The sequence below is a fragment of the Tachyglossus aculeatus genome, chromosome X5 (assembly GCF_015852505.1).
Source record: "Tachyglossus aculeatus isolate mTacAcu1 chromosome X5, mTacAcu1.pri, whole genome shotgun sequence".
Classification (NCBI taxonomy): Eukaryota; Metazoa; Chordata; class Mammalia; order Monotremata; family Tachyglossidae; genus Tachyglossus; species Tachyglossus aculeatus.
The window spans coordinates 14510602-14523081 of record NC_052097.1 but is presented as its reverse complement, the minus strand read 5'-3'; the positions used below and the strand labels follow the sequence as shown (position 1 = coordinate 14523081).

General features: G+C 42.7%; 1 protein-coding gene and 1 non-coding gene across 2 annotated transcripts in view; one reads left to right on the top strand and one right to left on the bottom strand.

Moving 5' to 3' along the window:
* Nucleotides 1-880: 880 nt before the first annotated feature.
* TACR3 (tachykinin receptor 3) overlaps nt 881-12480 on the bottom strand; it is an 87807-nt gene continuing 76207 nt past the window's right edge. The window contains exons 4-5 of the mRNA XM_038769281.1: nt 7614-7810; nt 881-1257 (exon numbers count right to left, since the gene is read on the bottom strand). Of these exons, the coding sequence (XP_038625209.1) occupies nt 942-1257; nt 7614-7810 (513 nt within the window). The 3' untranslated portion in view covers nt 881-941. The remainder of the gene's footprint in view (nt 1258-7613; nt 7811-12480) is intronic.
* On the top strand, nt 8463-8600 carry LOC119947758. Its single transcript, XR_005456555.1, has one exon. It is a non-coding gene; the product is annotated as a small nucleolar RNA SNORA7 (small nucleolar RNA).

Here is a 12480-nt window from a genome sequence, read left to right as displayed (position 1 = left end):
AGCCAGGATAAGAAGCCATGGCCTTCTGACTCTAAGGCCCATGCTCTATACAGTATGCCACACTGCTTCTCAAAAAATAATTATTGTATCTGTTAATAATAATAAGAGAGTCTTCAATCAGACCTAGCAGACTTTTATACATGTTAAAGCAATTTTGACTTTTGGATCAAATTTTCCATCCCTCTAAATAAGAAAGCATTGAACTTATATACTTTTAAGTTTAACTAAATAAAATCTGATCTGTATGGACTTCACTGTTTTAGTTAAATGATTCTTAAAGCCAGTTCACTTCATAATTCAACAAAGCGAAATAATTGGGTTGTTTCAGTCAATGACTAATCAATATTAGTTCAGCAATTTGAGGGCAAGTAATGAGTAACTTGTTTCTGTGACATTCTCCCAAGAGCTTAGTAAAGAGCTCTGTATTTAGAGCTTGCCCAATAAACACTGTATGCATGACCTTTGTAATCTTATGCCACCACAGATTTTTAAATAGGACCAACCACTCTCATGGCATTTATAATAATAATAATGGAATTTATTAAGTGCTTACTATGTGCAAAGCACTGTTCTAAGCGCTGGGGAGGTTACAAGGTTATCAGGTTGTCCCAGAGGGGGCTCACAGTCTTAATCCCCATTTTACAGATGAGGTAACTGAGGCACAGAGAAGTTAAGTGATTTGCCTAAGGTCACACAGCTGACAATTGGCAGAGCCGGGATTTGAACCCAAGACCTCTGACTCCAAAGCCGGGGCTCTTTCCACTGAGCCATGCTGCTTCCAATACTAGGCTCGTGCCCTGAAGCCTAGTTCTCTTCAGATATTTCACCTCTGTGACTTATTCAGAAATATTTAGTTCCAAGGTAGAAAAGCATTATCTGTTTCATATACAGTAGCATCCTGCTCCTTTCCATTCCACTGCTGCTGCTGCTGCTGGGAAAATTTAGGAATATTCATCTGCAGAAGTATAGGGGGAGCTGATGAAACCGGAGCTGGTGGATGCAGACTTGGAATTTCTGCGGGAGCAGCCGTTGAAGCTGGGATCCCGGGGGGCTCCTCTCAATTTCCGACTAGATTTGGAGTTTTCTGTGTCTTTGGAATCAAACACCACCGTCATGCTCGACTCCATCCTTGACACGGTGTACAGACTGCTTTGCCGGGTGGGATGGAATCTGGCAGCCTGGAGTTCCAGCTCATCATAGCTCGACACTTCGATGAAGGGACACCAGCGGAAAGCCCTCTTGAATCCAGCTCGAAATCTGAGCATCAACAGATGCAGAGGAAGAAAGTACTTAGTTGGATCCACCAAGGAAATTCCATTCAATTCAAACACCCAAATCCACTTAAGGCATTGAAAAAAAAAATCTGCATGTGGGCCATGTTTTGTCGGGGTGTGCTGATATTTTTTTTTTGGTTTAGAATTTAGATTTTAGCCCCCTAAGATGAGGCAAATTGAATACAGGAAATTACCATAAAAGCCCCTCTTTCTGATGCTGAAAATGTTATATTTTATGATAGATTCATTCATTCAATCATACTTATTGAATGCTTACTGGGTGCAGAGCACTGTACTAAGTGCTTGGGAAGTACAAGTTGGCAACATATAGACATATTACAGTAAGCAGCTACCACAATAGAGGAAGAATGAAATATGAAAATTTTTTTCAGGTTGGCATTAATGCATCACAAGTAATGCAGGAAAGAGTTTGTTGTACCTTGTTGAATATTCGTGGAAGTGCACATTACTGTTTCCATTTGGAAATCAAAACCATACCATCTTGCTTTCCTAAGGGCATCCTAAATGTGTTGATTTACAATGGAGAATTGAAATATTAACAGAGCATCTGGTTACAGAATGAATCCTTATTTTTATTAGTGGAAGTTCTTGTAATTCTGTAGAGCAGAGTTGATCAATGAAGAAGTAGATAATCAGACTGCACATTAACAGTCGGCCTGAATAAAACAGGAGGCAATTCTAGTTCTTCACATGATCAGCCAGAGAGAGGTAGGACAGGATTTTTAGTTAAACTGTAATGGTCTACGTCACTTACCTACAGAAAGTGTGTTTGGTTTAATTATTTCTGCAATGATTCTTATAAAATAATGTAAATATTAAAGTAATTATACTTAAATAGGGAAGCAGTGTTGCCTCACGGATAGAGCATGGTTCTGGGAATCAGAAGGACCTGGATTTTAATCCCTGCTCCCCCACTTGCCTGCTGTGTGACTTTGGGCAAATCATTTAACTTCTCTATGCCTCAGTTACCTCATCTCTAAAATGGGGATTAACTTAGTGAGTCCTGTGTTGGACATGGACTGGGTCCAACCTGATTAGCTCGTATCTACCCCAGAGCTTAGGACAGTGCCTGGCACACAATAAGTGCTGTGCACACAGTAAGCGCTCAATAAATATGATTGAATGAATACCACTAAAAAACAAAACAAAACAAAATAAAAAAACCTTGCCACTCAGAAAGACAAATTTCAAAATACTGATTCCCAATTAATTGTTCAACCACCAATTGGAGACAGATTTGATTTGGGAATTTGGCCAATCCTCTTGTTTGTTCCAACAAACAAATCTATAAAATAATAAAAGAAATTGAAGACAGATTTCCATGGCACACTGTAAAACTGGATTAGTTAAAACCAGGAGCAGTGCAGGAATACAATATGTGTATGTCCTGAAAATAAACATATCAACATAACAATATGCCAATATCAAACACAACCAAAAATTATGCCTTTTTGTGGGCAAAATGTGGCCAGCTCTGTGGATCCCACAGTGGGCTTTTCCATTCATTCATTCATTCAATCACATTTATTGAGCACTTACTGTATGCAGAGCATTGTACTAAGTGCCTGGAAGAGCACAATACAACAATAAACAGACACGTTACCTGTCCACAATGAGTTTACAGTCTAGAGAGGGGAAGACAGACATTAATATAAATACATGAATTACAGATATGTACAAAAGTGCTGTGGGGCTGGGATGGGGGATGAACAGCAGGAGCAAGTCAGGGTGATGCAGAAGGGAGTGAAAGGAGAAGAAAGGGGGGCTTAGTCAGGGAAGTCCTCTTGGAGGAAATGTGCCTTCAATAAGACTTTGAAGTTGGGGAGAGTAATTGTCTGTTGGATTTGAGGAGGGAGGGCATTCCAGGCCAGAAGCAGGGCATTCCAGGCCAGGGGCAGGACATGGGCGATGGGTCAGTGGAGAGATAGATGAAATCAAGGCACAGTGAGAAGTTTAGCATTACAGCAGCAGAGTGTGTGGGCTGGATGGTAGTAGGAGAGTAGCAAGATGAGGTAGGAGAGAGCAAGGTGATTGAGTTCTTTAAAGCCAATGTTGAGGAGCTTTTGTTTGATGTGGAGGTGGATGGGCAACCTTTCGACGTGCATTCATGGGTGAAATTTACTATCAGTAATGTATTCTTCAGATGGGAAGAACCACTAGGCCTGGATTACCGCAAGAGTTCACGGGTTTTAACTTCATGGCCCTGGGCTCAAGAGGGCCCATGGGTTCTCAGAAGTCCTCCCCACCGCTATTATATTACCACTACAAGGAAGTCCTTTTAAAGCAGTGCTGCCAATAGTGCCACTACTGTACATGGTTCCACACCACATGTTCCACTTCTTACCTCCCTCCCTGCCCCTGTCCCTAGCCTACGGCTGATGCTACCATCACTTAGACCTCCATCTTGAAGGAAAAGGAGGAGAATGATCTGCCTCTAGTTAAATCTATTGACCTAATCCTCTTTGACTGCTCAGTTGCCTTCGATACTGTTGACAACCCCCTTCTCCTGAAAACATTATCCAACCTCGGCTTTACCGACAGTGTCCTCTCCTAGTTCTCTTCCTATCTCTCTGGCCACTCATGCTCAGTCTCTTTTGTGGGCTCCTCTTATGCCTCCCACCCTCTAACTGTGTGTGTTCCTCAAGGTTCAGTTCTGGGTTCCCTTCTATTCTGCATTTATATCCACTCCTTTGGAAAACTCATTCACACCCATGGCTTCAACTACCACTTGTATGTGGAAAATACCCACATCTACATCTCCAGCCCTGATCTCTCTCCCTCTCTGCAGTCTCACATTTCATCCTGACTAAAGCAACTCCACTTGGATGTCTTGCCATCACTTCAAACTTAACATATCTAAAAGAGAACTCCTTATCTTCCCACCCAAACCCTGTCCTTCCCCTGACTTTGCTATCACTGTAGTTGGCACCACCATCCTTCTTGTCTCAAAAGCCCATAATCGTGGCATTATCCTTGACAGCATGGCTCAGTGGAAAGAGCATGGGCTTTGGAGTCAGAGGTCATGGGTTCAAATCCTGGATCTGCCACTTGTCAGCTGTGTGACTTTGGGCAAGTCACTTCACTTCTCTGGGCCTCAGTTCCCTCATCTGTAAAATGGGGATGAAGACTATGAACCCCACGTGGGACAACCTGATCACTTTGTATCCTCCCCAGCGCTTAGAACAGTGCTTTGCACATAGTAAGCGCTTAATAAATGCCATCATTATTATTATTATTCAGCCCACATATTGAATCCAACTCTAAATCTTGTCATTTCAGCCTTCGCAACATGACTAAAATCAGCCCTTTCCCCTCCATCTGAACAGCTATCATGTTAATCCAAGCACTTATGCTATCCCTCCTTGATTACTGTATCAACCTCCGTGCTGATCTTCCAGACTCTGTTTCTCCCCATTCCAGTCCATACTTCACTCTGATGCCTGGATCATTTTTCTTTCATCAATAATATGCACTGAGCATTTACTGTGTGCAAAGCACTGTACTAAATTCTTGGGAGAATACAATATAACAATAAACAGACTCATTCCCTGCCCACAAGTTAACAGTTTAGAAAAGGGGAGACGCAAGCCTGCGTTAGTGGAAAGCACATGGGTTTGGGAGTCAGAAGTCATGGGTTCTAATCCCAGCTCTGCCACTTGTCAGCTGTGTGACTTTGGGCAAGTCACTTAGCTTCTCTGTGCCTCAGTTCCCTCATCTGTAAAATAGGGAGTAAGACTGTGAGCCCCACCTGGGACAACTTGATAACCTTGTCTCTCCCCCAGTGCTTAGAACAGTGCTTGGCACATAGTAAGTGCTTAACCAATGCCATCATCATTATTATTATTATTTCAGTAAGTGCTCAATACATATGATTGAATGAATGAATGAATGAAAAGTGTATATAATTTATTTATCTATAATAATAATAACAATAACAATAATAATGATGCCACTGTTCTAAGCACTGGGGTAGATACAAAGTTCTCTGGTTGTCCCACATGGGGCTCACAGTCTTAATCTCCATTTTACAGATGAGGTAACTGAGACATAGAGAAGTTTATAGTGACTTGCCCAAAGTCACACAGCTAAGTGGCAGAGGCAGGATTAGAACCCACGACTGATGACTCCCAATCCCATGCTCTTTCCATGTCTGTCGCCCCCTCTAGACTGTAAGATCGTTGTGGGCAGGGAAGGTATCTGTTATACTGTACCCTTCCAAGCGCTTAGTACAGTGTTCTGCATACAGTAAGTGTTCAGAATATAATACTGACTAACTGACTGACCTTCATGGGGCTCCTGCTGGTTTCTCTAGACACTGCCATGGGCCTTCTAACCACTGCTGCAGCCACAGACACATGGACAAGGATGGGACTGCTAGAGCAAGGAGCCTGCATGTCCCCAGGAGGTCCTGTTCAAAATCTTCCTCCTCAGCCTCATCACCAGTGCTTATCATCCCCCTTCCCTGGCTCTTCATCTCCAAGAGGAATCTTCTTAATCCCTCGGTTGGGAGAGGCCACTAAGGTGATAGTGTATAGAAAGGGGAAACATATTTTTGCTGTGTAAGTGGTATAAAGATGACACTTGCCTCCTGGCCATTTGTTTATTTGCTCATTGGGATTTCACCCTGCTGTGGGATGTCAGTGGGATGAGGGGGACTCTTCCACTGCTCTTCCTCCCCTCCCCTGCCCTGCCCCACAGCAATCTCTGCTTTCGGAAGAGCTAGCCATAAGGCGAAATGTGAAGAGAGAGAGAAGAGGAGAGGTGAGAGAGGAAATGCCACTTGGTCACAGTAGGAGGCCTCCTGATTCCCACTCTCTCCTTACTTTCTCCTCCTTCCACCTTCCCCACACCAAGACCAAAGGCCTCCAGTTTCCAGCTGCCTCATTAGCTTCTTTACATCTCTGCCACCACGCTACCTAGTGGTGTGTAATGTTGCCAGTGAGAGCCACGTGATAGGAGGCCACAGTTACATGATCCAGCCCAGGATCCCAACTTCTCTCAATATAATCATTCATTCATTCATTCAATCGTATTTATTGAGCGCTTATGTGTGCAGAGCACTGTACTAAGTGCTTGGGAAGTACAAATCGGCAACATATAGAGACAGTCCCTACCCAACAACGGGCTCACAGTCTAGAAAGGGGAGACAGACAACAAAACAAAACATGTAGACAGGTGTCAAAATCGTCAGAACAAATGGAGGAATTATAGCTATATGCACATCAATAACAAAATAAATAGAATAGTAAATATGTACAAGTAAAATAAATAGCGTAATAAATCTGTACAAATATATACGAGTGCTTTGGGGAGGGGAAGGAGGTAGGGTGGGGGAGGAAAACTCTCTGTGTGTGTGTGTGTGTGTGTGTGTGTGTGTGTGTGTACACACATATCTAATCTAAAACAGTAGATTCTTTCCCAAAGGTTTTTAATTGTGTACACTCAAAAAGTAAACATAAAGGTGCTTTCCTCTGCTATGGACTAATGAGTTACCTTTTGAGAAAGCAGAAGACAGAAGTGGCAGATTTTAATACTAAAAAGCCACTGTGTCGGCTCAACTGCACAAATTCACACAGCTTTTAACATTGAAAAGAGCAATGTGAAGAATTTGAGAGCGATCTTTCCTTTGATCACAAAGACAGAGGAAAAAAACGTTTAAGAAGCTATTTCCATAGTGCTCCCAATAGCAGAAACCAGCAGTATGTAGCTTGAGAAATTGACATTACAGTGCCTCACTGTGTGCAGCATCATCTTTGAAAATGAAGTATATTCATAAATAATGCCATCTTTACTCTGCACTGAGAGTGTAGTTTTATGGTCTCCTAAATAGGGATTAAGCTCACCAAAGCATCCTAATTATACATACAATATTTTCCAATTATAGGGACAGCACAAAAGGGAACTGAAAATGAACAGCTAATCCTTAACTGGATTCTTAAAGATCTGATTGTGCTGTTCTTAAGGAGCTGAACTGAAAGTCAGTGTATATGGAATTATGAATGAGTGGGCAATTGGAAAAGTCCTGTATCCTGTATTCCTGTATCAAGAACCTTTAAGTATATTTCTACAAAATATGAATTGCTAAGATTGCATTTTGCCGTTTGGTGGCATCCTGGTAAAAGTTCTTTAAGCCAAATTTAGGATAACAGTAATGCACTCCAAGAATAAACACAAACCAATGTTCATCTCAGGTATTAACTTTTGTTCCCTTTGTGGGTGGGGAGAAGGGGAGAGCCAAGAAACCGAGTGAATGAGTTTGGTATTTTGTGGTGAAATTCACACTTAAGTTCTTGAATCTGCTGTGTGCTTCTCCCTTACCTCTTATTTAGACAGCAGTAGATGATGGGATTGTACATAGTGGAACTCATGGCTAACCAAAAACTGGCCAGGTAGACTTGCTGGATATATTTCCACCGATTCAAGTGCTGATAGATCCCAGTGACTATGAAATAAATATGGTAGGGCAGCCAGCAAATTGCGAATGTCACCACGACGACAATCATCATTTTTACCACCTGTAGAGAAACATTTCCAGTTAATTTAAAAGTTATCTGAGATACATACAAAAAAAGAAAAGCCTATGTAGAGAAGCAGTGTGGCTCAGTGGAAAGAGCACGGGCTTTGGAGTCAGGGGTCATGGGTTCAAATCTTGGCTCTGCCAATTGTCAGCTGTGTGACTCAGGGCAAGTCACTTAACTTCTCTGGGCCTCAGTTACCTCATCTGTAAAATGGGGATTAAGACTGTGAGCCCCCTGTGGGACAACCTGATCACCTTTAACCTCCCCAGTGCTTAGAACAGTGCTTTGCATATAGTAAGTGCTTAATAAATGCCATAATTATTATTATTACATATACTACAGAAAACTAATTTTAATGGACCTCTGGGAATCTGGTTTCATTTGCTTAATTTAATATACATTTTCCTGAATTTAATGGAGCAGAGCTCAACTTTTTAACTAAAAGTTGCTCTCGATTATCTGGCCTCTGACCCCTCATTTACCAATCAATTAATCAATGGTATTTATTGAGTGCCTACTTTGTACAGTGCATTGTACTAAGCACTTGGGAGGGTACAGTACAACAGAGTTGGTAGACATGATTCCTGCCCTCAAAGAGCTTGTAGTTTAGAGAGAGAGACAGACATTAAAATAAATTACTGAGAGGGGACTCCTCTCAGGGTGGCACCTGGAGAGTTTCCAGTACTCTGCCAGTCTTGGTTACAGGAGGGAGAGTCAAGCAGAGGCATGCCCATTCCATTCCTAGTTTGACCAGTGGCTGCTGAGTGGAAGGCAATCTGCTACAAGTCAAAACTCACCCATGTTGGGCAGCAGTGGCACGGGAGAGAGTCAAGGGTGGAGACTCAAGTTTACTGTGTGGAAGGAGGCGTTGGTAAACCCCTTCTGTATTTTTACCAAGAAAACCCCATGGATCCATTACCAGAATGACGGCAGATGGAGAGATGGGTGTTCTGGGAGAGATGTGTCTGTGGTGGTGCTTTGGGTCAGAAATGACTTGATGGCATAAGACAAGACTGAGAGAGGTACTGGGAGAGTATAAACTCACTAAGGACAGTAAACATGCCTCCTAATTCTGCTGTATTGTACTCTGCCAAACAGTACAGTGTTCTGCACATAATAAGTGCTCAATAAATACCACTGATTGACTGATAGATGCATAAATGTTGTGGGACAGGGGGTGGGTGAGTATCAAAATGCAGCCTCAAATGAGGAGGTCATGTTGCTCCCCTTGGCTTGGGACAATCTCCCAAACCACTGCATTCCATCTTCAATCCAATCAATCAATCAATCAATCGTATTTATTGAGCACTTACTGTGTGCAGAGCACTGTACTAAGCACTTGGGAAGTACAAGTTGGCAACATACAGAGACTGACCCTACCCAACAGTGGGCTCACAGTCTAAAAGGGGGAGACAGAGAACAAAACCAAACATACTAACAAAATAAAATAGAATAGATATGTACAAGATAGAATAGATATGTACAAATCCATTGTATTTACTGAATGCTTACTGTGTGCAGAGCAATGTAATAAGCACTTGGGTGAGTACAATATAACAGAATTGATGGACAACATTCCCTGCCCACAAAGAGCTTACATTCTAGATGGGGAAGCAGACATTAATATAAATTTATAAATAACTTTATGGATATACTCATAAGTGCTTGTGGGACTAGGTGGGGTGAATAAAGGGAGCAAATCAGGATGATGCAGAAAGGGAGTGGGAGAAGAAGAAATGCATGGGCTAGTGGCAAGAGCAGGGTCTTGGGAGTCAGAGCATGTGGGTTCTAATCCCAGCTCCACACCTGTCTGTTGTGTGACCTTGGGAAGTCACTTCACTTCTCTGGGCCTCAGTTACCTCATCTGTAAAATGGGGACTAAGACTGTAAGCCCTATATGGGACTACCTGATTACCTTGCATCTATCCCAGTGCTTAGAACAGTGCTTGGCACTGTAGTAAGTGCTTAACAAATACCATGATTATTATTATTATCATTAGTCAGGGAAGGCCTCTTGGAGAAGATGTGCTTTAATGAGATTTTGAAGTGGGGAGAATTATTGTCTGTCGAATATGAGGAGGGAGGGCATTCCAAGCTACAGGCAGGACGGGGTGAAAGGTCACTGGTGAGATAGATGAGATCAAGTTTCAGTGAGTACTGCTGGCATTAGATGAGCACAGTGTTCATTCATTCATTCATTCAATTGTATTTATTGAGCGCTTACTGTGGGCAGAGCACTGTACTAGGCGCTTGGGAAGTACAAGTTGGCAATATATAGAGATGGCCCCTACCCAAAAACAGGCTCACAGTCTAGAAGGGGGAGACAGACAACAAAACAAAACATGTGGACAGGTGTCAAGTCATCAGAATAAATAGAAGGAAAGCTAGATGCACATCATCAACAAAATAAATGGAACAGTAAATATGTACAAGTAAAATAAATAGAGTAATAAATCTGTACAAACATATATACAGGTGCTGTGGGGAGGGAAAGGAGGTAGGGTGGGGGGATGGGGAGGGAGAGAGGAAAACAGGGGCTCTGTCTGGGAAGGCCTCCTGGAGGAGGTGAGCTCTCAGTAGGGCTTTGAAGGGAGGAAGAGAGCTAGTTTGGCGGATGTGCAGAGGGAGGGTATTCCAGGCCAGGGGGAGGATGTGGGCCGGGGGTCGACGGCAGGTCAGGCAAGAAGGAGGCCCAGTGAGGAGGTTAGCGGCGGCAGAGGAGCAGAGAGTGTTGGCTGGGCTGGAGAAGGAAAGAAGGGAGGTGAGGTAGGAGGGGGTGAGGTGATGGACAGCCTTGAAGCCGAGAGTGAGGAGTTTTTGCTTGATGCGTAGGTTGACTGGTAGCCAGCCTAGGTTGTAGTAGGAGAGTATTGAGGTGAGATAGGAGGGGGCAAAGTGAATAAGTGCTTTAAAGGCAATGGTGAGCAGTTTCTGTTTGATGAGGAGGTCCTTGAGAAGTGGGGAAACATTGACTAGATGTTTTTGTAGAAAAATGATCTGGGAAGCAAGTAAAAGATGGACCGGAGTGGGAAGAGACAGGAGGTAGGGAGATGAGCAAGGATACTGATACAGTAATCAAGGCTCTTTCTGAACATGGGCCTGGGAACAAAAGGCTTGAGTTCTAATTCCAGTTCAGCTACTTGTCCGCTGTGTGATCTTAATCATGTCACTTATCTTCCCTGTGCCTCAGTTTTCTCATCTTTAAAATGGGGATTCATTACCTGTTCTCCCTTCTACTTGTAGTATAAGCTCTGTCTGAGACAGGAGCTGTACCTGACTAATTTACATCTACCCCAACACTTAGTATAGTGCCTGGTACATAGAAAGCAGTTAATAAATACCACAATTATCATTATTATTATTAATAATAATAATGATAAATATAATCGACAACACCCTAGTCATATCAGCCCAACTGTCACATTTAGCCCTTATGTAATATATTTTATTTTCCTATCCCCAGTACTTATGTAGTATACATTTTTATTTGGATTTTCATTTATTTCTTCAATTGCTCTTTCTCCTATTCAATCCTGATGGACTTGAATCATTTCCTATCTCCAACCCTCCACCCCCAAGTGCACTGATTACACATAATTTATGTCTTCCCCATTAGGTTTGAGTTCCTGGAGGGCAGGGAGCATGTGTCATACTTCTCTTGTCCTCTCCCATTACCTAGCACTCAGTAGGGGCTGAACAAACACTAATGATAGACTGGTAGAGGAGTCCATATAAGCCCAATTTGAAAACTTTCTTAATTATTATGAGGGCATTCTATTGAGAGAGGACTGAACTACTAATGAAGTGCACAATGAGTGTGGGAGTAACCACATAACAAAATGACTTAGCACAGACTAGTTTGATGACGTTATTAAAATGCCTGGTGACCTATATATACAACATTCATCAGCTTTGAGAGGATTGAAAAATCTACTTAGAAATCAAAATTACATCTAGTTCTCCCAACTAGTGCTCCTCTAGAACCCCACATCAAGTACCACTCTGTAATACTGAGCACAACACCGCACAAATGTGCACAATCATTTAAGATTCTGTTAAGCTATTCTGTTAAGCCCTTACTAAACGCCAAGCACTGTGCTAAGTGCCGGAATAGAACCAATACAATCTGGCCAGACACAGTCCCTGTCCCACTTGGGGCTCAAAGTCTAAGGGGGAGGAAGAACAGGTACTGAAGTCCCATTTTACAGATGAGGAAACTGAGGCCCCAAGAAATGAAGTGACTAGTCCAAGGTCCCATAGCAGACAAGTGGTAATGCCAAGATGAAGACCCATGTTTACTGACTCCCAGTCCTGTGCTCTTTCAATCAGGCCATGCCGCACCATTTCCGCTTGCCACCGGTTGTGCTCCATGCAGGCAGGAGCCAGCATGCTCAGGAATTCTGCCATTGCTTCCTAGACAAAATGTGTAAAGAAAGTACATGTTACAGCAGAACTGAGTTCATTTCTCCCAGACTACACAGATGGCTTTTCCAATATATTTTACATCATAGGTGTACGCCACAATTCAGCTTGATACATTCCCTGAAAATGTGACTCTAGTGTGGGGTGAGACATACTGCATGGTCCAATTTAAAGAGCACAGACCTGGCCGTCGGAGGACCTGGATTCTAATTCCAGCTCCACCACTTGTCTGCTGTGTATCCTTG